Source organism: Athene cunicularia (genome assembly GCF_003259725.1).
Source record: "Athene cunicularia isolate RWA chromosome 2 unlocalized genomic scaffold, athCun1 chr2_part1, whole genome shotgun sequence".
Classification (NCBI taxonomy): domain Eukaryota; kingdom Metazoa; phylum Chordata; class Aves; order Strigiformes; family Strigidae; genus Athene; species Athene cunicularia.
In genome coordinates, this window is record NW_020799095.1 from 103,776,215 (window position 1) to 103,801,760 (window position 25,546).

Consider the following 25,546-nt stretch of genomic DNA (forward strand, 5'->3'; position numbering starts at 1 on the left):
ATATGCAAGTTCAGTAAGAGTTGATCATTGTAAGTTGAGATGCGATTGATTTGTACAACATTTTTTTTTTGACCTAGTGTGCAACTGCGGGCAGCGTCTCTGTGATGACGTAACTGGTAAATGCATTTGCCCTGCGCAAACTGTGAAGCCAAAATGTGAAGTGTGCGAGAAACATTACTTCAGCTATCACCCTCTTGCTGGCTGCGAGAGCTGTAACTGTTCAGAAAGAGGAGTCATTAATGTGGCCAGTCCAGAATGTGAAAAAAACAATGGGCAATGCCAGTAAGTTTGGGTTATGTGTGTTATAAACAATGCCCAAGTGGTTTGCTTCACTGTTCCTTTCAGGTATTGGCGGGGTGTGGTGTGGTGTTGGAAACTTTAATGGTGGTGAATAGGGGTTTAAGCAATGCTTGGCGATAGTGAGGGCTTGGCTGTTTCAGGGACACCTGTAGTGTTTTTGTGGAAAATTGGTTTGTGAAGGTAACTAATGGTGGGATTTGGGATTCCTGAGCTTGCATTCTGTTTGCCAGTGCCATGCCATGTGTCTCATGGTAAGTCACCAAATCTTGGTCCAGCTCATATGACTTACCCAGTGTCAGTTAGTAGCAGACCTCAGATCAGAGCTACTGACTTCTGGACATGTACATCATTTATAATGGTGTACATTTTTTCCCCAGTTCTTAAAACTTTGCAGTTTGACCTTCCACAGTCTGTTGTCTGGATTTAAGTTTAATGATGTTTTTAAGTACTGTAAAGCTTCAATGTTTTTAATAAATTCGGAGGAACTTTGATGATAGGTGCTGTATCTATGGAAAATATGGTTCCATTGGAGCCATAGGTGATAACTGCCCTGAAAATTATGCCTTCTGTATGACATGCTTATTTTTCTGTAACTCTGAATACTGAGATAAATAAAACTGAGAATAAATTCTTCAGTTTTATTCTCTTATGTACATCCTCTAAAATAGGTGTGGCATACAGCCACAACCATAGGGAATGATCTTAAATTCAGGTGCTGTCATATTATTATAGTTGAACATTTCTATTACTTCCTCAGGGAGATCAAGTCCTTAAATAGCAAGTACAAATACTTGATAGCCAATAGGTTGTGTAAGGCCAGGATTAGTTCAGTTTGATTGGTTTGACTGTTAGGGTCTTAACAAAGAGAAATTTGTGCTTCTTGCTCTGCCATTAAGCCTGTAAATACAAGAGAGAACACTAATTTTTAGAGAATGCTCATATTATTTCCTGAATTTAAATTATTTTCCTAAGTCTGTCCTTTTCATATGAAGTGAATAATTAATTGTCTTATCACAAGAGCAAAACCAGAATCTGTTTTCATATTTAGAAGTTGGGGTTCAGGGTTAAAAGGTAGCATATTCAATATCTCCTGATGCACTTTTAATCTTATTAGTCTCTGCTTTCATTTTCCCCATACAATACAAAATAAAAATAAATACTATGCAAAAATACATCAAATACATAATTCAGTCAAAATCTCATATTTCAAAGAAAGGGTTTAGCACATTTCTACTCAACTCAAACTGAGGATAATTTTTGCAGAAATAGTCACATTTTCCATTTCGGTGAAAAGCTGTATTGCCTGTTTATAATGGTGTTATTTTTCATGTGCAGCCTAAATGGAAACATCAAAGAAATGACAGTGTATTGGTAAAAAATTCTGAAGGAAAATTTGACATTTAGCAAATACTTTTGGACTGATTGCTGAAGTATATAGCCAACTACTAAATTCTGTTTAATACTTTTCCTTCTGTGGATTACATGAATTCAAAGTCCCCATCCAGCTTGAGCTATCTGTGTGTGAGGGTAATGTATTCAGAGAGACTCTGAGAAACCTTGCCCACTGTTGGATTGAGTAATTACTTTCATATATTACATGAAGGGCAGTCTACCTTGTCTGCATACTTTAACTATTTATTTCCATTAAATTCATAGTGTTAATGCACATATGAATTTGGTGCTGAGAACCAAAGGAGACTCCACCAACTTGCTGAGACTTTTAAAAATTATCTTATCACAACTAAAATGTAAAGATGTGGATGGTGGTAGTGGCAGACATTCCTTATTAGTAGATCCTTACTCTCTTGAAATCTGCTTTGGGCTGATTCAAAGAGTTTACCAGCATAGGCAGGAGGAAGAAGGATCATCAGATCTACAATTTCACTACTTTTATCAGACTGCAAGTTTGTTGTAAAGATAGGGTAAAGTATCTGCTGCCATTGAAAGATGTTCTCTCTTATCTCAAGCCTCGTTCATAGTTTGGTGTTGGTTTTTGCATCTGCTGTACTTCACCTAAACAAATTCAAGTCATTCACCCGTCACTGTGAACAAAGTGGGTGTTATCCTTTGTGAACAGTTGTAAATGAACCTAAGACTTGTGGCAGGTTGAAGTCCCCATAGTTATTCATATGCCCGGGATTCTCCACCTTTTTGTTAGCAGGTGAGTGCTTTGAGTAATGCCCAGTCACATCCTTCAGCTATAAATCTTATTCCAGCTCCGCTTACCTGGGTACAACATCCATGTTTCACACCTTGGTGTATAGAGAGAGTAGTTCTGCACTGCAAGCACTGAATAGCTGCAGAAGTCTAATTCTACTGTGAACATTTATAGCCTTCAAAAGCAAAGCCATTCCTAATCAGTTCCATGACCATTTAAAATGTCTCACCATTCAAACTGGAGAACAATACTAACCTGCTGCTGTTTCTTCATGGAAATGATAAAGTTGTGTCACAACCATGCAACCCTTTCAAAGATCCACCTGCCTTTTGTTTTAATCTTCCCTTCCTTGTTCCATTCCTGCCTCTCCTATTGACTCCCTTCTCTGTGTGTGTGTTTGTTTGTTGATAAGATGCAAACCAGGAATAAGAGGACGGCAGTGTGATCAGTGTGTTGCTGGAACTTACGGTTTCCCAAACTGTGTGCCATGTAACTGTAATAGAGATGGAACAGAACCAGATGTTTGCGATCCCCAGACAGGAATTTGTCTCTGCAAGGTCAGATAAATCAAATTACTTCTGCATTCACAAGCATCATTTGCACATCAGTGACTATTTCATATCTAATGGGGTGAATTAAGCCAGTTTATCATGAAGTTTTCAGTAAAAATTAAATGCAGCTTTACAAAGCCATCACACCTTGCAGTATGTGCACAGATTATCATGGTAGCACTTAAACGCCATTTTTAATGAGTTCAGTATCTGACAGTTGCACAGGTGGTCTTAGGCTTTGCAGGATGTTACAGAGCTGCAGAGTCAATGTCCACTGACTCAGTCTGTACTCTGCCACTCAATGTCAATGTCCACTGACTCCCTGAAGCAGTCTGTACCCTGCACAGATCCACCTTATGCATCTGCATCTTGGCTTTTGGATATTAACCAGATCCCATGCTTTTTTTAGCCATATTATGTCAGCTGACATTTCAGCACATCATTATATTCAGGAAATCTTCTTTTGTTCTGATCTGCATAATTAAATGTGATATATGTGAACTTTCACAAGTGACCTTTTATATTGTAGGTTTGGAAAAGCCAGCAGGAGGGTTTTGGCAGGGAAGTTACCAGCTGTCTCTGACTAATATTTATTACTCAATAGTTCACTTTATAAACTGAAAAGACAGCTCATAACTATGATAGTCTCCAAGAAGTCAGTTTTATTGCACTTGAAATATGGTGTATCCAGTCAATCACACATTTTTGTTCATGTTTCCATACATTTAAATAAATATTCTTTCAGAAGATTTGTTTTATGTGCAGGAGGTTTTGGGGGCCTCACCAAAACCAAACGGAAAGGACTGACACTTCTTTGAACTCTGCCTTACCAGGAGAATGTTGAAGGTGCAGAATGTGATACTTGCCGACCAGGATCCTTTTATCTGGACCCTTCTAATCCCAGGGGATGCACTTCTTGCTTTTGTTTTGGAGCAACCAGCAACTGTCACAGTACCAATCGTCGTAGAACCAAGGTGTATCCAATAGTTTTTTTCCTTTGCTATCATGAACCTACACTTACTCCATTAAGGAAATGCCACATTTTCTCCAAAATTGAAAATATATTTTATTAAATTCTGAGGATGAGAAATATTCTGCAAGCAGCAGTGCAGATTTAGTGCAGCCTTGTTAAGACAGGTATAGTCTGAAACAGTGCAAGAGAGAAGCAGAGTCCTAGAAGGGTAGATGAGGAGTTTAGTTTAGGCTTAGACATAGACTAGATGCAATCTAGATTGTGTCACTTTACTGTTTACAAGCAAAGAATGAAAATCTGGCCTCAGTGAAGTCAATAGCAAACTTCCACTTGCTTTAGGAAAATACTTTCTAGTGATGACTTGTCCTCACCAAAGATTGGTTTTGAAAACACGTCTATCTTTTTGTTTTATTGCCCTGGCCAGCCAAGGGCAACTCACCATAGAACTGCTCTGGTACATATGCATTATGTTTTCTCTCCCCCAGCATAAATAACAGGATGTATGGTCTTTCATGAAACAAGAGCCATGAACATAAAATGTGCATTAAAGAGCCAGAATATTAGGCTACATTGCCTGCCTCTCCCAAATATTCTGCCATGTCCCCTTCCTCCCAGGTAACCTATGACAATAGGTCTACACTCTGTCTTTTAGGTTAGTGTCCTTGGTTTGATTTTTAGAATGGATTTAAAAAACCACCTCCAGATTATACCCTTGGGTTTTTGTACACAATTACTAGTCACCTCCAGGAAGGTTATGTCTTTGTGTAACTGAAGATAGAATTTAGTTTGCAGGTGACAAACCAAATGCCTGTATCCCAAGTAGCTTTGGCACATCTGTCCCACTTAGGCCCTCTCTTGAGGTCCTTGCAACATCCATTGCACAAAGTCCATAGGCTGGCTCTGAAGGGGTTGAATTTCATGCTAAGTGAGTTATTGAGGCTAAACAATTTCTCCTCATTATTTGGTGGTGGTAGAGTTTAATAAAGAATGAGACAAACTTTTATTCCCTTTATTTATTTTCATTAGTTTGTGGACATGAGGAACTGGAGCTTGGAGGCAGTGGATGAAAATATTGACATTCCAGTCACTTTCAATCCAGTCAGTAATAGTGTAGTGGCTGACATTCAAGAATTGCCTGCTTCAGTGCATAGTTTGTACTGGAAAGCACCACCATCTTACCTGGGAGAGAAGGTAAATGACACCTAACTCATCTCTTTTAATAACATGTACTCATTTTGTGCCAGCATCATTGATAAAGAGTCTCATTGTTTTTATTAGACATGTTCGTCACTCTTCTCTCACAAGATTCTTATCTCTCTTACCTGACATGCCAAGAATCACAACATTTTACTTCTGAGTATGGTGTTAAAATTATAACCAATAACACAGAATTAATCATCTTGCTTGGTGTCAGGGAGGTCTTTATGTGAACAGCATGGTCAGGAGCTATGGTTCAGAGAGCTGGTACCTTCAGCTGCTTTTCTGAAACCCAGAATATTTAGAGCTTGCTGACATGCCTGAGTATCCTTTAGACTACCTAGAGTATCTCCTGGGCAGATTTCCAAAAGAGTAAGAGGTGATAGCATGCTCAGTAGCATACAAAAAACCCAACCTTTTGCTTTTGAGATGTTGCTTGGGAAGAGCAACACCTGGTTTTCTAACCTTTGGGTTCTTTGAACTGCTTGCTGCTCTTTCTACTCCTGCATGGGAGCAGTCTTTTGCTCATGGTTAATGCCTGTCAGCATTTCAGCCTGGGGATCATACTGACCAGAGGGATTTTGCTAGTGGTGGCTTGCAGGTCCAGAGCCCCAGGTTCTTTCTGTTCAGAACTCTGACGGTGTTGGTAGTTGGTAGCCATTTGTAGGACACACAGGCTTTTCAGATGCAATCCCACACAAATGAAAACAAATGGGATAGACACCAGAGCATTAAAGATGGTACAATTTTTTAAGTTCCTCTTAGCCCTCATTTTAAAGACTAGAGCAGTATTTTTCACCCTGCTCTCCTACGCTGAGGTACATGTCTTTTAGTTGAAGAACATGTTTAGTTAGGGTGCTTTTTGTTAATGTTGTAGATGTTCTTGTTTCAATGACTACAAATTATTTTTCAAAGAAATTTCATGTTAAAGCATATGTTATCTACTACAGTGTTAAACCAAAAGGACTTTTGTTGTTCCCCTACCAAAATATAAAGCAAACAATTACCCTTTTTAAACATAGCTATTAAGAACAGTGCTATGAGTTTTATGTTCCATGTCAGAGTATCTAACTAGGCATGCCATGACTTGCTTTTATTTACAATGACAACACTGTAAATAAAATAGTTCTATTTTTGGACCAGCTTTTACGGTACACTGTGTGTAATCATATATTTTAGCACAGGCAATACTGCAGTAGTGAAAGTCCCCCCCCAAATACTATCTTGCTGCTAGTTTTACAAGCTTATAAATTTACCAATTATTCATGTTATTGTATTCTGAAAATGTCAGGTTTTGGTCTACTTCCAGTGATAGCATCTCTTCTGGAAAATGTGAAGAACACTCCAGACATTTTTCAGTATGATGAGGGTATAAATACTGTTTTCCATTATCTTAAACCTTTTAATTGGTTCCACTGGATCATTAATATTTAGCAGAGCTATTTTCTTTCCTCTGTCTTTTGTTTACAAAGATAAAGAAAATCAAATGTAAAATCAATAGCAGTGCAGAAACTAACAGTCATTAAGAAATTAAGATCACATCATCCCCATTTTCTGCTCTTTTGTATTTTAACATTCTGTTTAATAGACCACTCTTAATGTTAAAAAATAAATACTGTACATACAAAATACAGAGGGTAGCTTATAACACCAATATTTTGCCATTTTAAAAAATAATTAAAAAAGCAAACATAACAGCCTGTAATATGGTGCAGTCCTAAAATGTGTGTTTAAACATGAAATTAGCTCTAATTTGGAAAAAAATATTTATACGGGTTTTGATTGTGTTGGCAAAATATAGCCAATGTTCCAAATGATGCTTTTGAAAATGTTGTTGGCTAAAGATAATAGTATTAAATATGGTCTTGTGATCCAAGGAACAAATTTTATACTGAGATGTCTGTGTTTTGTTTGTAATAATTCATCAAAGTATATGGAAAGGGATAGGCTGAAGCCTGGTGCTTACCTGCAGAACACCAAAACCTGACAAAGCAGTTCTTCCTCCCAGATCAAAACCAAGCATAAAGCTATAAGGGCAAAAAGCAAGGGGTGTAAAACAGTTGTATATCTGTGGCAAAACACCTGATTTCCCTTAGTACCCACAAAACCTTCCTTCTAGGCTCTTCTTGGAACAAAAACTGTCTAGGGTGTGTCTGGAGCTTCCTTTCAATGTATTTTGATCTGAGTCACTGGTACACAACCCACGGAAGCTGTTTGTCAGATGATTCAAACATACTTGCCTAAGTCTTTGTTCTGGGCAGCAGTGTATATATTTGGTTGGGTTTGAGGCCACCTGTGGTCACCAGTAGTTGAACCAAAAGAAGTGTGGTTTCAGCTCAACCTACAGCAACTGCTCACAACAGAGCTGATATCAGCTGATACCAGTAGAAGTCCTGTCCTCCAGAAGGTGGAGCGAAGATTTCTGGGTTACATTCATGCTTGTAGTAAGTTCAGAAAATGCTGGCCTGTGAAAGCTGCCTTTAAACATGCTTAGTCTCACTTTTCCTTTTTATCCATGGCTGTTCATGGGGTTTGCTACCAGTTCCACTGTCAGTCTGATGTCTGCTCTTGAGCCAAATCTGTTCTGTAGAGTCAGGGGAAGATCAAAGTTAATGTGAATATGTGATTTCTCCATGACACAGATGGCATGATCCCAGGTATGAAAAAAAATCAATGCAGGTACACAGAGAACAGTAACAGATACTGCTCAAACAGTTATGTCAGATACACCAAATAAACAAAAAAAAAAAAGTAATTTCTTCCAAGCCATGCATATTTAATATTTGGTCCAGAGAACAAAGAGTAAATATATTATTTACAGTACTGGAAGATGGGGTAAACTTGCAATAATGCAGTGAAGTGTCTCAGGTCTTGTATATTTTGTTATAGCTTTCTTCATATGGTGGCTTCCTAAGTTACCAAGTGAAATCTTTTGGCTTACCTAGTGAGGGCATGGTTCTTCTGGATAAGAGACCTGATATACAACTAACTGTAAGTTTTGAAATATCATTTTTTCTTTTGAGCAATAACAATACCATGATTTTTTTCTGTTACCTGACAACTATGGCAAATTTTGCTCCTATTGTGTGCTTTGTAGCAGCTTGCTGCATTTCTATAAAAGTGATTTGACTGCATTTTCTCAAAGCCATCAACACACCTATCTGTTGCCAAAGTAACATACTGTTAAGCATAACTGACTTGAGAGCAAATAAAAAGATAAACCAGAATTTTCTCTGTAAAATGCACCTGTGGAAAAAAAAATTAATTAGTGCCTTGCACACTTGTCAACAAGCATGGCCTTGACTCTGCAAAATATGTCCTGTATTCCATGTGTAATTAGTCTCATTTTCTGTGAGAATTTTCTTCAGCATAAAATTAAGCATAAGACTTCAAGGGATTGAAGTAAAAATGCATTTTAAGTTAACGTTTTTTTAATTTAACCACTTTAGGGCCAAAATTGGAATCTTTTTGTAGAAATTCCCAAGAGGGTGGTCTTGTTTCTTCAGACCATCAGAAATATTAATTCAGTATTCTAGAGTTCTCATTGGGAAACATGCCTCATGAAGTAGTACAGTAGTATCCAAAGTTGTTTGCACACCAGGATGTCAGGTCAAAGAGTTATTCCTCAGTCCAATATTGGTCTTACTCCACTCCTCATGCCAACCACAAATGTCTAAAGCAAGCTCTAACAATGATATCAGGAGGCAGCTTCCTTTTCTAACATGAAGGCGGGGCAGCAAAGGAGAGTGTTTGAAAACACAAAAAAGTTTTTACTCTAATAACTAGTTCCTGTGGAAAGTGACTACCATTAATTTAATTCTCTTAGTGTTTAATTCTCTTAGCGTCTTATTAGAAAGCAAGGTTGTTAATAGGCAAAAGCAGTGAAAACCCTGCCGATTCTAGAACACAGTGCTTGCTATACCACTTTGCTGACAAAATAACATAGTTTTTCTAGTATTACTTAGTTTTTATCCCCCCAAAAAACAGAATTAATGTGCTTCACCAAATTTTATTGCATCTGAACACTTTACCACAAAAAGTAGTGAAATGACAATGTTATATCCTCATTCTTACATAGGGCCAGCAAATGAAAGTTGTTTATATGGATCCCAACAACCCCCTGCCAGATCGTCAATACTATGGCCGTGTACAGCTTGTTGAGGTAAGAAATGAATATGGAATGGCCCTCCCTTTTCTTTCCTGTGATACATAAAAATATGCAGGTAGTATGTGCAGAAATGCCAAATACTTGATAATGTTAATAAATATAAACAAATACTGTAGACTTTAAATAGAAACATTTTTTCTCTCTTTACCACCTTGGTGAATCTAGGTTTGAGTTCACACCACCTAATTCTAGAACCTCTGCATTAGGCATCTTGTCCAATCTAGCCCTTGGCACTCCTTCCAGGGCCAGTGGGGTAATACCGAATCAGTCATCAATGGAAGATGATTCATCACATCACAGCCCCAGACTGTACTTAATAGGGATGAACTGTTACCTGTTTTCCCTGGTGTCTGGGTACCTAGTTTAGAATGGGTGTCCAACACTTAGGTGCAGTTAGCACCTACCTTAAATCTGTGCTCAGAGGGTCAAACTGGGTTATTTCCATCTCATGTATGCGCAAAAAAGATAATGTTCCTTCACTCCAGATTCCATTTTCAGTAATGCTGTGTCTGTTAGTAGCAAGAAAGCACGTGAAGGCAGCCCTCAAAGATTAGATTTGTAGGACTTTGCTTACTCATAAAAATAAAAGAATTTTCCCCAACCCTTTTGTGGTTTTGGTGGGTGATGCCTCAAAGAAATTTGCATGACTGTAGGAGAACCTATATGCTTCTTCACTTTTTGATACTTCAAAGCCATGTGTACCTTGCAAAGTAAAGGGTACATGCTTTTTTATGGTCATTATTCTTTTTTCCACCTATCCTGTGTTTATATTCATTATATTTATTTTCCTGACCTCTATTTCACCCCACACCAGTTGGCACCATAGGGGTCTGTTCCCTGGGGTTTTTCTGTCATCCTGTCTCCTTTCAAGAAGCAGCCAGGCCATGCTCATTTTGTACCCTTAATGTGCAGGGAAACTTCAGGCATGCAGGCAGCAATAACCTTGTATCCAGAGAAGAACTGATGATAATCCTGTCTAGACTAGATGGTTTGCACATCAGAGGCCTTTACTTCACGGAGACTCAGCGACTGACCCTTGGTGAGGTTGGGCTGGAAGAAGCCACCAGCACAGGAAGCGGCAGCATTGCGTACAATGTAGAGACGTGCTCCTGCCCTCCCGAGTATGCTGGTGACTCATGTCAGGTAGGAAGCATTTGCCTCTATACTGTACCATTATCTTCTGTCTCGCCTACAGCTATACATTCTGGTTTAGTTGGAGGAACAGGCTAGTTATTAAAGTAATTAAACGTGCTTCTTGTAAGTGTGTGCACTTCCAATGGCTCGAATACTTTCACTGTCTAAGCAAACTATCCTGTTCCTCTAACTAAACCTGTGATTGCTTTTGTGGAGCTGTGAATGTTATTTTACATGTGTAAGGCACTATAATGAGGGATTCTTCTGTGAATACCTGTGAGAGGCTGAATAATCTCAGTCAATACTTACTTTAATGGACGGAAAGTCAGAACTGACTTGGTCAAAGTCTATGAGAACCTACACAGTGGAGAAGATTCTTGGTGTTCCTTGTTTTAACAGGGTCCAAGGGAAGTAACCTGAACCTAGATAATTTTGGATGCTTTCCTATTTTTATAGGAAAATATTTGAAAGTTGAAGTTAACATACTTGCAAAAAATATTTGGAGATATTTTTATGAAAGACAGTGTAACCATTGCAAAGTAATACTGTTACCTGAAGAATGGTGAAGTCATAGCTGCAGTTGTATATCCTACCCCTGATGCTGTTCCTGTAGCTGTACTTCTGGTTGTCACTCTGCTTAGCTTAGAGCTTGACTGTTCCCATGTGTAAGCACCCAGGGCAGCAGAATGAAGTACTGGAGAGATAAGCAGTGTACAAAGTGCACAAAATAGGAGGAATTGTTCTCTCAGAGGGTTACTATAAAGCAGCAATTGCTGGATTAATCTTGCAAACGTTTTTGAAATGAGAATGAAAGAATAATATCTAGACTGGAGCAGCTGCTGACTGAACAAGCAAGCATTTATGGCTAGCTTATGCTCATGCATGCATCCACTGCTCAGGGCAAGCTGTTCATCATCTGTCAAATACCATTCTAGAAACATTTCTAGAAACTTATTTTTTCACACATCTGATGTTCTGTGCCACATACAAGTTGATGAGCACGGACTGGAATTCCTCCTGCCATCCCACTACTTTCAATATACTGCCTTGATAAACTAAGCTGTTGGGGTTTTTTAATATAACCTGGTGGAAATACATAGCCAAAGGAAGTGATCAAGACACTCGCCTGGGTAGTTTGCACGCCCTGTATGTTTATGCAGCATTACTCAGGCAGTGATTTACTGTTCTAATCACCTAGCTCTGTCTGGCTGCCTTAGGTAGGGAGGAGGTGATGCCTGCCACACCCCAATTTAGGTATATATTGAGCTACAGGAACTGCGGGGTTACTTGTTAACCTCAGGAACAGTACTGTGTGCTGTACAACTTGACTCACTATAAAGTTTAAAGGTGGGGCCCAACGCAGCACAGAGCCTCATTAATCTGAGTCAGAAGCTGGAGAAGAGCGGAGAGAATAAGAGAAAGGACAAACACCGAAAGAATAGCAGCATATGTTTGCAGTGGAGCTGAAGTAAAATGATGGTCCAAGCACAGAGGCCAGGGAATGTAGGATGGCTGGTTGTCATGTTAGTAGCCCTGGAGCATTGTTTAGCACAAGATATGCAACAGAGGCTATGGTATCCTCATCTTCAGGAGGGGAGTCAGCAGCAACAAGTTCAAAGGGATTTTTCCCCGAGACAGGTAATTTGTTCATTTTCCCTTACTTGCTTGCTTCCTTCTTTCTCTTTGTTTTTAAATGAACTAATTTGATAACAACTTATATATTACTTCATATAAAAGTAATAGGAATGCTCGTCTTCTTCTATCTCAAAGTACTTTGCTAACAACAGCGTGTGTGAGGAGTTTCTTTTAAATTGCTGGTTACTTGAAAACAATCAGCCTGAACTCCTGAGCACTTAAAAGTGCCTGGAGCTTTATATTTGTGTGGAATCAATTTCTCAGTATCACAAATGCTGCTTCAAAACCAAAGTGCCCAAATCTGTACTCCAAATGTGTTGTTTTAAAGACAGCATAAATAAAATACCAAAAAGCTGCTAGATTTTTTTCCAGATGAGTTTGGATGCATTTTTTTAAATGAATGATCCATTTTGCTCTCCAAAAAGAGACTTTTTGTAAATAAAATTTATGTGCATTAGAGCCTGTATTTTACTTGGTTATGCTGTTTAATGTATTTCAGGCCCTGCTTTCTTCACAAGCTGTGCATATTGGCTCCCTGTTGTTCAAGGAACATATTCACCCTTTTAAAAATGTATCTGAAAAATTTCAAGTGCCTATTCTAAATTCAGTCCTTGCTCACACTGAAGTCAGTATTAAAAGCTGTTGATGAAATTAGGTTGTTTTTTGTTTTTCATTTATCCCACATGTAAAGAAGGCAAAAGTGCAGCTAGCAGATGTTGTTTAAACAGCAGTAACACAATATTCCTTTTGAGATCTGCTTTGGGAGAGGTGAATTTATCTTTTCTCTTGTAGTTGCATCGTTGATAAATTCACTGGTTAATCCTGCCCCTGCATAAATACTTACGCACTGGAACGTGGTTTAAGACACTGTCCTACAAACCCTTTGCTTCTCAGATTAGCTAGTCAATCAGTCTTGGTGGTGCAGTTGCTGTGAGAAATGATCTATGGCTTGAAAGTTTAATTGTCAGTTGTTTACTGAATGTCGTTGGGGCCAGCCCCTAACTGTGAGATAGAGATGAGGTATAGGTACAGTGCAGAAGTACATTGCCAGAGGCAGGCACCTGGGAGGTGTTGGCTTTGTGGGCAGCACAGCTTTCTCCCTGCTTCCATACAGCCTCTGATCTTCCTTGCGCCACACCAGCGTAGTTACTAGTGAAAAGGAGCTCGTGCATAGAAGGGGTAGACCTAATGTCTGGTCATTTTTGGTGTGTTTGGTGTGCTAGGAGGGTGCTGAGCAGAGAAGGTGGGCAGGAATTTTTTAATTGATCTGTATACAGGAAGGCTCCATGCCCAGGAGGAATTTGTTGTACTTTCCCTACCCCTGTGCTTTCCCTGCCCATGCCAAGCAAATACCTGGTTTTAACATATTAGTTACTACCTTCATGGTGTATGCTAACAAACGTCATGTCTCTTGCTTTATTCATGATGGTCCTCTGGTTCAGCTCTCTATTTAAACCCAACTCACATCTGACAGGCTGTGCTCCTGCTCCTGTGCACTCAATAGCTGAACATTCTTCTCATGCTTCACTGGTATCCGGGGCAAGCCTATACGTAGAAATTACACCACTGTATATCACTAGCTCTATCTAAGCATGGCTTTGTATAGCTTTAGGTAGACTTACTGTAGAAGTCATGATGAATTAATGTAAAAGAGATTAAAAGTATTTCCAAGGAATACACCATAGTTAAATGAATATCAAGATTTCATATAACCACTAGCTAATATGTGAGATTTCCATATGTTGTTCTTTGAGAACACTGTAGTGTGAATCTATATTCAAATCTTTTTCTGTGGTTTAAAAGTCATATTTTACACCTTTGTACATAGCCACAGGAAATGTGCTTTGTTCAGAGGTTAGAGTCAAAATGATGAAATCCCCACTACCACAAACTGTAGAGCACAGGGTTCAGATGAAACTTCTTCAGCTCCATTCATTGGTATTCACTGCATTAAAATGTGATTTAAGCAACAATATGGGCTTAGAAGAGCTTGCAAGGAAATGTACACCTCCACTACTCCTTGAAAATGGTAAACAATTTCAAAATGCACTTCCCATAACCTCCAAAACTTTCTTTCTGCCAACACTCACTATTTTTCTTTCCTTCTGCTTACTGTCTAGGAATGTGGCCTTGGATTTTATCATGACAATAAAGGATTATTTAATGGACGCTGTGTCCCCTGCAATTGCAATGGAAATTCAAATAGGTGTCAAGATGGTACTGGAAAATGTTTTGTAAGTAACTGCTAACATTCAAGAAATTAATTGGAAAAAAAAAGAAAAAAACATTTATCTTACTGCAGTATGGACTGTAGAGTATTGTTAAATTCCAAGCAACTAAAAATAATCCTTGCGTGCATCATTCTCTATGTCTTGTACTGTTAATGAGCATAAATTGCGTACACTTACATTGTACGTTTAACGTAACTGTGGTGATGAGAATTATTTGTGTCCTTGGTTTTGTTTTCTTCTTCCCCTATAATTTTTGTTAGCTCATGGTATAAAAAGTCACCAGATTAGTACATATGTAAGTGTTTGCAGTCATCTATAATAAATACGGGTCTTACCCTGGCATCTGCAGCCCTTATTTTTATACATATATACCAGGGTTTGCCAATTCTGACAAATACCACATTCATGCATAGCATAGCCTTTGCAGAACCTCTTATTTAATCAGCATCAGTAAATCTTCACTAATCTTAATCTATAAGTAGATGGATTAAAAAAATATTGGAATAAATAAAGTGAGATAGAGGGGATAAAAATCATATAAATTAGAAAATTTCAGTTGTTAGAGAAGATGTAGCAGGACAAATTTTGCTCCCTGGCACACTGTATTAAACCCAAAGTAGCCTCATGGGATCAGCCCTCGTAGCAATGGAAGTGTGACATTTGGCCGACTGTGCTTCTCCAGCTTATATCTGTGACACTTCTTTGAACAGTTTGTTCTGAAAAATTCCCACTTAAAACCTTTTCACTAATTTTTCACTTACTGTGTAAACAAGAACCTTGCCAACATCTTTCATGGTCTGCCTTCTCTGTTATTTCTTCCTTGTTCATGCTGCATCCGTTCCGCCCGCGGTGCATTCCTGCACGTTATGTCATTCCCCTCGACTTCATCTCAACCAACCCTCTTGCTTTAATGGAAACTATAAACGAATTCAGCACATTCTGGGGGATGACTTACAGGCGGCTGCTTTGGAGAGGCAGGGCAGGCCATGACAGGAAAGTGCTCCAGCAGAGCTATACAGATGAGGAAGTTTTACTTCAGATGAAAATTATAAAGGAAAAAAAACCCCACAAATTTCACTTTTACCTCATGAAGTATGTGATTTAGATTTCTCTTTATCCCTTCCTCACAGCTGGATTACCTTTCAGATAGATAGAGCTAAATTAACACTTGGCTCTGGGACAAAATTTAGGGTAAGCAAAGTCATCCGGGATAGTATGGTGAAAAATGAAAGCCCAGAGGGCTTGTATTTCCATCATGAGCCTCCACCTAATAAGGAGCAAGTTTGTCTCTCTGTAGAGGAGCCATGGGACAAAGACCTGTAGTTGGGCAGAGAAGACAAGAAGGCTTCCCAATGTGGAGTCATCAAGTTTTGCATCCAGAGTGCAAAGCTTGCTCACTTGGCCTCTTTCTTCCTGAGCACTGGATCCTGGTACCTTCACATGCCAGCATCTCTCCAGTGATAGCCTTGAGAGAAGGCTCACAAGAGGCTAAACCCAGGCTGACTTTTTCTTCTGTGACAGCAGGGCAATCCTCCAGCTCAGACAATGCCTGTCCCACTGCATGCTGATGGAAGGAGAGGAGTGCAGTGCTGCACTGCTGAAAGTGGAGGAGAAGGGAGTGCAGGAGGAGGTAGAGAAGACAAAAGAACTGGTTCTCCTGTGTAGGGAAAAGCTGGCCCTCTGCCATTAATCAGTCTTTGTGTCCTCATGGTCCCTGCCTTTCTTCCTGAAAGGCACATTCCCTCAGCAGCAGCATGATGCTGAGACTTGCTCATCCTATGACATGTTGTTGCATGTCACATAAGCCCGTTTACATCATAGGTGTTTCTGTTGTGACCCTGATACACTCTGTTCTGGCTTCCTTGCACCATATGGGTGCCTATGGAGTCAGCTGAGAGTTTTCCTTTCAGAGTCTGCAGTACTTGATGGTTTGGAGATGCTGTGACTCCAGCCCTGTGAAACTTGACGAGTGCTGCTCTGGCTTCATTCCACAGTGCCTTCAGAGCACTGGTTTATGTTCTCCAGTCCTTCTATGCCATGTAGCTTAAAGGAACAACATAGCACATTCAGAGTGGTTTATATGTGAAATATCTTAAACTTTCTTTGGCAATTATGGAATTGCTTCTCTGTCTATAGACAGAGTGAGCAAAACGAAAGCCGGGAGACAAACTAGAGGGGGATGTTGCTCCAAGATGAAACCAACAGAAATAGTTTAAAATACCTCTCTTTTACATTTTTTGCAGTTTAATTTATTCCTCAGGATTATCAAAAATTGCAGTACTTATTCAGAAACAGTCTGAATTTTTCATGAGCTTTTTGCAGGAACCATCTTTTACAGAGGCTGCATTTTAAAATGGTTTCTATTACAAACATAGTGTCTTTATATTACTTTAACTTACCCTAGTTAAACGGTCTGTTTGTGAACTGGAGCTTTTCCTGTTCTTTCCTAGAACCTTTCACACATGAGCCACAAATTTAGTTCTTTAACCAAGATGAAAACAAATTAGGGGTTATTACATGCAGAGTCGGGGGGAAGAGTTGTTGATGTGGTTGAGGGAATCTGGGTATGAAGAAATGCAGAGGACACTGGAGTGTAAGAAGAGATGGGAGGGACAGAATTGTTTCTCATTTATAGGGGAAAATGCTCCTCTGCTGCAAAACATGGTAGCAGGGCCTTCAACCATAGCCCTAAGCCATCTAAATCCATGAAATGGGAGTGCAGTCTGCTTGCTGACTGCTTCCAGCCAATATCCCACTTTCTTTTTCCATCTTTCACTTTATTAGTACACTCTCAGCTCTGTGGGACACTGGATCAGTCTGTTGCACATTGAAGAAAACAGTGTTAAAACTTGGGAGCTTTAATGCCTCTTGAGTGTTGATCACATGGAATTTTTATGGCTGCTCAAAAATGTATTTGAACAACTTCAGTTTTAAGTTAGCATAGTTTTAGGTAATGCAAAAGCAACTTGCTTATCCTCTCCCCATAATGTATAAATGTAGAATCATAGAATGATTTGGGTTGCAAAAGGCCTTTAAGATCATAGAGTCAAACTGAATGTGTGTTACAATTAAACAGCACTAGGAATAAAAATGTTTCTAAAATAAGATGTAATTCCCATCAATTGTATCATGGAGTAAGTGGCTTAGTTTTATCAGCTTCAATTGTTTTCCCAGTCTTTGATTTTTATTATTTATTCCAGTTACCCCAGATAGATACAAATTACATATATGCTGGAGAAAGTACATGAAATTCAACTCTGATCTGAATCTACTACAGTAAATACTTCTAATATTAATTTCATGGCATTTTTAAAAGAATGTACTTGGGCTCAATTAATTGCATGTTTTTAATTATATCTGTCTTCTAATTAGTGTTAAAATGCAAAATTTAAAGTTCTATTTAAACATAGTGGTTTTTAATTGAAACATCAAGGCATAGAGATTGCATTAATGGAATGTTACTTAACAAACTACGCCTCTGACTGAATTCCTTTAAAAATATGTTTAGTGCTGCTTATTTATTTGTTGCTTTTCCACAATAGCAAGCAAATTGTGCTTTCTACAATTAGGGAATGACTAGAATCAATCTATCCTGGTTCGTGAAGGCAGTTTGGCAGTAAATGTTTGATTGTGTGGAAGGGAAGAACATATCCTCTGAGTAGATTGACTATAATTGTTTTTAAATAATAATAAACCCACATTGAGTGGTAAAGCACTGTTAACTGTCTTGCTTGTTTCCTTTATAAGAACTGCCAGTATAATACTGCTGGGGAGAAATGTGAGCGCTGTAAAGATGGTTATTTTGGAGATGCCACTCAAGGTTCCTGTCGGGTGTGTCCTTGCCCTTATACAAACAGGTACAGTAAAAGGTCATGGGTAGTCAAACAGAGGGTAAAGAGGAGATGGAAAAGGAAAAAAAAAAAAAAAAAAGTAAACCCCTCAACCCTGCTACCATAGGAGGATAATGATCTTTTTCTGTATTCTCATATCACCCAACGTGGTGGAGCATCAGATCTATTTGAGGCACGTTAGACCAGCACTAACTTGGTGCTCTGTCTCATGGCATTACCTTTTTTAAGAAGCTGGGTATCCAGTTTTCACTCAGTTCCTGAACCAGAAAGGCACACTGCTCATCGCCTGGGGGAGCCACAGGCAGTTGTAATAGGCTTATGTACAAAATCATTAGTAACTCCTTCATAGTGAGAAATACAGGATGGAAGTCTCTTGCCTTATTGGGCATATCCAGAATCTTTCTTGTTTACTGAAATGCAAGATGTAAGTTATATTTAGTCTCATGTTTAACACCATTACTCTGTCTAGGAGATAACTGACAACAATAAAATAAGCCTTTTATATGAATTCAGAAAATTTAGTAATTTTCTGATGCAAAATAATATAAAACTCTTAAGCATGTATCTACATTTCTGAAAGACTATGTTGCTCTTCAGGTGGAAGCTCCATCTGAAGTACAAACATACTGATCTAGAAAAAACTAAATTTTCTTGGATCTAATAAGGTGGCTAGGCTTTTAAAATAGGGCAGTAAGTTGCATTTTAAACACATGGTATGTTTAGCCACATTGTCATCGTTGGTCAGTTCTTAAATGTGAAATAAAAATAAAAACAAGTATTTTTTTAAAAAACAAGCTATAAATTGCTAAAGGCTAAAGTATTTGCCAGGTGTGTTAGCAAACACCAAGTAGCCTTAAGTTAGAGATTTACACTAGCAGACAACAGACAAGTTTTTCATTTATCAGAGAACTCTCTGATAGATCTGTTTTTGACAGCATTGGCCTCTTCTGCAGGTGCTTGCCTGAGGCTGACTGAACATATATTTAGTCATCTTTTGCTTGAGATGAAGAGTGATGAAATACCTAGGGACACCATAAACCCTGTGCAGTTTCAGAGTAGCACATTAGGGTGGTAAATACCATTCCTAACCCAGGAAATGCACCCCAGCTGGCATTATTGGAGTTGACAATTTTCCACCTAGTCAAATTATACGTAATTCTTAATGCAGACATCTGTCTTTGATACACAGACTTGTTTTATCCAACTGCTCATCGATTTAAAAATGGAAATAGTAAACATGGCCTATCCTTGCTTCACCTCCTGCCTTCTTCCCAAACATCAGCCTAAAAATTATTTTCCTCCCAGAGAAATTTGAATCTAGATGAGTCTGCTAGAAGGAGGAGACAAAAATGTTTATTGTGTTAACTATATATACTCTAGGGCTCCTCAAAATGGTGCACAACTCTATTCTGCCTTGGTTAAAAAACCAAAGCAAAACAAACAAAACTCAAACAATATTAGCTACATAAAAATATCCTCTAATGTTTCCATCCATAAAAAAGAAAAAAAAAAGTACTATCCAAACAGGAAGAAATGTTGTCTAGCACGGGCTATTGATTCTTGCCTAGTAAGATAAAATAGGTACCCAGACTTGTTTTATTTTAGAACATCACTAGTAAGATTTATTTTAGGCATTCCTTTGGGTAATGAACTATTATACTCAGTCCAGAGGGTCAAGAAATGATTAGTTTTTTGTTTAAAGAAAGAATTTAGAGGAAAAATATAAAACTTCAAATAAATAGTCACATACATTTATCTAGAGGCAATTAAATTAGCTGAGAAGTAATTTGGTGGTATAAAAACTTTTAAATCTAAAAGTCGTTTAACTGAGCTTAGCCTCTCGAGTGTAAAACCTGTTTGATGATGTGCTCACAATAATAATTTTGCTTCTTCTCAAAGATTTGCAACTGGCTGTGTGGCAAATGGTGATGAAATTCAGTGTCTCTGCAAAGAAGGATATACCGGAGTTCGTTGTGAACGGTAAGTGAATTACTTCTCAAGACCAAGGTTTTTAAGAGGCACCATAAAAGGAGGTATGTCTGTATTGGATAGTAGATGGATGTATGCATATGCATAGTATGGAATTTTACTTATGTTTCAGATCCAGGGGGAATTTAAGCACAATGGAGTGGTGGTGTCTGGCTTGGAAACTTGAGGCCAGTAACTCATGATGTCTCACCTGAAGACAGTACCTCCAATAGTACATTGTCTTGAGCTTGAAGACTGTTTGCTACCTTTGACATCTAAGATGCAGGTTTTAGACAGGTCTTCTCTTCCAGATCTAGCTGTACCTTAGCTGTTCATCCTGACCCTTTGATCATGCATTACCACCCGTATAGATCCTACCACAGAGTGAATTCTAGGAATATTATCAAGCCAGTCTGAACAATATATTTTACCTATAAAATATTTAGAGATCACTCACACAGACTGCTTTGCTGGCAGATGTGAGGAGGAGGTATCACCCAGCAGAAGGGTGGTAATGTCATTCAGTGCCATTGCTGTTTGAAATCTCAACATGTGCTTGCAGCATGATCCTCCATAACATGTGTTTTCTGGTGGGATCACAGTCCAGAATGGTGTGGTTTTCTGGGTTAAGCCTGTCAAATTCTCTATGTATATATGTGTCTGTGTACATTGCATTTTTTCAGGTTAAGTGCATTATTCCTATACAAGCATTGTGGGAGTTCTTTTATTTTTAGAAAAATTTCTGCAGTACTTGGAAAGATATTTTTAGCATAGTGCAGAGGATACTGTAAACCAAAAATATACCCTTTTGTCTAAGTCAAGAAATGAAATCAAAAGTTCTCGGAAGTTTCTTCAAGAGAATAACTGCATTTTTTTGTCAAGGGAAAGTATATTTCACAAAAGTAACTTCAAATATTTAATTAAAATTATTTGTATCTTTTTATCTAGCTGTGCTCCAGGATATTTTGGAAATCCACAAAAATATGGAGGCTACTGTCAGAAATGTAATTGTAATAATAATGGACAGCTGGCTAGCTGTGACCACCTGACTGGAGGTACGTGAGGGCCTATGAACATGGAAGGGAATGTTGTTTTCTCTCTGGGAAACAGAGGAGGCAGATACTTAGATCAGTTGAACTGAAGGAGACATGTGGACTAAAGAAATGCAGATAATTTTTATCAAAAAGTAAGATTTCCTAAAGCATAACACCATGGTAATACAAGGGCTGTCCTAAGTAATTGAGTTCACCCTTGTAAACCATTTTGTCATGTATTTCCCCTCATAAATACTACCAATTTTGTTTTGTTTTGTATCATGTGTATGTTTTTAAATGCACTATGGTTCCTCTTCTGACATGGTTAAGTTGTATCTTGCCAGTCTGTGTTATGGGTTTATGAAACTGGGCAGTCTAAATATGCATTTTTAAAACGTATTTGGGACAGATCAGTGACATCTTCAGAATTTGCATCAGGCACTGGCATCTTAGGTGTCCAAACTAACTGTGTTTACATGGAAGTTAGGACCTGACTCAGAATACTGTTCTATAAATTGTGCTATACATCATTCTGCCACCTAAGACATCCATGATTTTCCCAGTATCAATCACCCATGTACTGCACCACTAGTAAGCTCTTACAAGAATATTACACCACTGGCATATGTTTGCTATTATAATTCTGAAGTAAAGGACCTGAGCCTACATTCCTCAGTCTGTCTTTACCTCTATTCATTTCAGTCCCTTGTGATACTCATTTCTGCTCAGAAACATGTAGGCCCTTGCTTCTGAAAAGGACCTTGATTCTCTCATATTTGCGTTCTCTAGTAAAATTACACTTTCCCTGTAGGCAGCTTTTTCTCCTCAAATGTTAGTGAAGTGTCAAACTAAGAATTCCTAATATTTCCATGCTCTTAATTTTTCTACACTGCTCTTCATACTGCATTCAAATGACTGCCAAGGATCACCTTATCTTTCCTTGGTTACAGAAATTAGAAAACCAGCAAGTGATGTGGACTGTTCTTGGCAGCTGGTGCAATTTTTCAGTAGCTAGTTCTCCTTTCATATTTCATCATTGAAGTAATATATCTTTATTATATTTATACTTTGTGTGGAACAGATCCAAGCAGTGTTTGATGTTTTGTCATTCCTTTGTTCTTGAAGCAAGAGTTTGCTAGGACAAACTAATCTGTAGAGCAAAATTCAACAAGCCAGTTTGTTTTCAGTTTGTCTCCAACTATATATTCTGATCAGCTGTCTCCTTCTCCGCATTAGGAATAAAACCCTCTGTGATCATCAGCACAGCATGTTCTAGCAGGTTTCTTGTGCGTGATGTTCGGCACTCGGCCAGACCTTTTCATTTCACATCTTCTTGGCTGATGTTGTTTGTGCACAAGCTGTAATAATAGTTTTATTTAATTGGTACTTCACAGTGACAGCTGAAATGTGTCTGGTGTTAGCTGAATTACACAACAGCAGAACTGCATGGATATTTGAATTTTAGAATAATTTCCTTCATTCTCTTACAAATGTATTCTTTGTGACTTGTCTCCTTTTGGCAGCAGTGCTCACTACCAATCCCATTTAACTTCCTGATGACTTAATGTGCAAGTGCCAAAGGAAATGGCACAGCTAGGCCATTTGTTCCAGGCTGTTTCATGCTGCTGTTAAAGTTCAGGTCCAATTTTATCACTGTAGCCTCTCACAGTTGCAAGCTGTTGTTGACTCTTGACAGCAGCAGCCTATACCCTGAGTACATCCTTTGCCTTCAGAGTAAAAGACACACACAGCCCTTTTCATTTTCAAGAGGAGATAAGAGTTTGGCAGCAGGGGCAAGCCTGTAAAAAGAACTTGGGCATCAAGACAGGGAGATTACTGTCCATGATGGCACCTTTAGGACCCGGTTCTTCTCCTGCCTCCTAGAAGTTAGGATCCCAGGATATTACAATCTGACATGCACCTGGAGAGTGTTAAGCTTCTTATAATGGGGTTTGTAAAACAAACAAACAAACCAAAAGAGCACACTGGACATACAGTCACTTGTGCTAGTTTGTTGGAAAGTCTGGGGGCAATGTTTGTTATATACCACCTGTATCTGTGGTCCAAGCTCCATGACTTGGGTTACATACAGTGCTTCCTTCCATGCATACACTGAATTTCTCTCAAGATTGATTAATCCCTTAATCTTTCAAGCTGTGCCAGGTATGAAGGAAGAACATAAACATTTCTCAGTTCCTTGTGGGTAAGACATCCTTTGGGGAATCAGAATCTGTGGTTTGAATATGGTCACTAAAGTAGATAAAGGAGTTTGAATATATGTCCTGGGTGAAATGTTTTAACAATATAGTCTTGGCTTCAATCTTGGTGGTGTTATTCTAGGCAAATTCTATCAATACATTCAGCACATTTGATGTGAGAGAGCCTCCTGCCGCTACCCAAGCAGCATATATTGGGGGGATTTACAGTCAATTTCCTTTCAGGGATGAAAAAGATGTTGATCCCAGCAAGGCATAAGTGGGAGCTGAATGTTTTGGCATGCTCAAGCCTTCTGGGCATTTCAGCTTGTGTGCAGTGGGTATGGATTTATGAAAGGGCGGCACCATGTTTTAATGGCTGCCAACCATGAAAAGTGAGGGCAAAAATAAAATAGTAGCATTTCCGTAAGAAAACTTGGGTTACTGATTACAGTCTTATGATTTCAGAATGTTTCAATAATGAACCAAAGGATGTGGATCCTAATGAAGATTGTGACCGTAAGTAATAAAATAGAACTGCACTTAGATTGCCTTCTGCTAGCTTCAGGTGCATACTGATGACCCTTTTAAGGGTAGCAGAGTTTAAAAAGGACTGGGGATGTCCTGTAATGATTCTTTTAAAAGTAAACATTCAACCAAACACTTGGAAAAATTATAAAAGAGGTGGTCAGCTAGCCAGATGTAAATGGGGCCTCCTCCTTATTTCTGGTCACTCTCCTTAATAGTGTGGGCTTTGTTGTTGCCTTTGTTCTTCAGGTGGCACCAGGTGACAAGCATCACAGTCTTTCCATTGCAGCTCATTTATTAATGAACTCAGTGAAATGTTCTCTGCACCAAGTATCAATAATATCTATTGTTTTCCTTTGCTCATGCTCCCTCCAGCTTGTGATAGCTGTGTAATTACGCTGCTGAAGGATTTGAGCACAATAGGTGACGAGCTTCAGCTGATTAAGTCTCAGCTGCAAAATGTCCATGCGAATACCCACACACTGGAGCAGATGAGGCATCTGGAAACACGCATCAAAGACTTAAAGGTAGGCACACATGAACAGAAAAGTGGATTTCAGATTAAGTAGCTAAGAGCTGAACCTAGGAATTTATGCCATCTTTTTGTCAGCTTGCAAGGAAACATACATCAACTTCTGATTTCAAATACCATTTGCTGACTGCACTGGACTCCACTTGTTAGAAGACAGCTGTTTGCATGTTATGTTCTGAAAGAGAATCAGTATCTTTGCTTTTTCTGAGGCCTGCTCCCCTTGAAAGCTGTGTCTCTGAAGTTTCTGTAAAGTTCTGTCTTTTTCCAGCACTTCATGCCTCTGCATTACCAAAACCCATCAACTTTCCAATTGCCAATACCAAAATTAATCCTAAAAAGAATTTATTTGGTTGGCATGGCAGTTGCTATACTCACAGATAAAAAAGCCTAGGTTTTGGGCAGCAGTAGGTCAACCTTCCTGTCAGTAATGCTGCTTTTATTTACCTTGGGTAAAGATCTAACCCAGTGCATTTTTGGTTTTTTGTCTCCTGTATATGGATGACTTACTGGATTTATTTTCCCTTTCTTTTCAGGTCTTACTGAACAATTACCGTTCTGTTGTCCATAATCAAGGTTCAAAGGTAGATGAGCTGGAGACAGAATTCATTAACCTAAATCATGATGTAAATGCTCTTCAGGAAAAGGTGATTTGCCAAATAAATTTAAAAACACACATCTCTTGACTGCATATTAGCATGATGTATCCAGATATTTTTAATCCATTTTTTTTTCCTTGCTAGGCTGAAATGAACTACAAAACAGCTGAGATATTATTTAATAATTTTGGTCAAACTCATGAGAAAGGAAAGGATTTGGTTTCACAAATACAAATAGTTGTCAACAATATAGAAGGTAAAAATAGTTTCTAACTCCATAACCTGTTTTGTTCTGTGAAATCTGTTCAGTTTATTTACAATATTCTTAATTAAGCATGAGAGGTTTTCTTAGAAAACAACTTCATAAATCAGAATTTAGACATAGCTGTGGAATTCACTCTTCCAATTAGAAATCTAATGTATTATGTTTGTTTAGGAACCCACCTTCCCTGTGTACTGAATAGGGAAAGAGAGACTTTACCACAGGGATATTTA

At 38.6% G+C, this 25,546-nt stretch overlaps 1 protein-coding gene across 2 annotated transcripts in view; it reads left to right on the top strand.

The window, feature by feature from the left end:
* The window catches only part of LAMA3 (laminin subunit alpha 3), a 114,623-nt gene that overhangs the window by 62,994 nt on the left and 26,083 nt on the right, over positions 1–25,546 (top strand). For both annotated transcript variants that reach the window (XM_026842373.1, XM_026842374.1), the window contains 15 exons: positions 78–282; positions 2,871–3,015; positions 3,843–3,983; positions 5,009–5,173; positions 8,069–8,170; positions 9,258–9,341; positions 10,260–10,490; positions 14,237–14,350; positions 18,095–18,204; positions 20,098–20,178; positions 21,115–21,221; positions 23,864–23,914; positions 24,299–24,450; positions 24,989–25,099; positions 25,196–25,307. In XM_026842373.1, the coding sequence (XP_026698174.1) occupies positions 78–282; positions 2,871–3,015; positions 3,843–3,983; positions 5,009–5,173; positions 8,069–8,170; positions 9,258–9,341; positions 10,260–10,490; positions 14,237–14,350; positions 18,095–18,204; positions 20,098–20,178; positions 21,115–21,221; positions 23,864–23,914; positions 24,299–24,450; positions 24,989–25,099; positions 25,196–25,307 (1,911 nt within the window). The remainder of the gene's footprint in view (positions 1–77; positions 283–2,870; positions 3,016–3,842; positions 3,984–5,008; positions 5,174–8,068; positions 8,171–9,257; positions 9,342–10,259; positions 10,491–14,236; positions 14,351–18,094; positions 18,205–20,097; positions 20,179–21,114; positions 21,222–23,863; positions 23,915–24,298; positions 24,451–24,988; positions 25,100–25,195; positions 25,308–25,546) is intronic.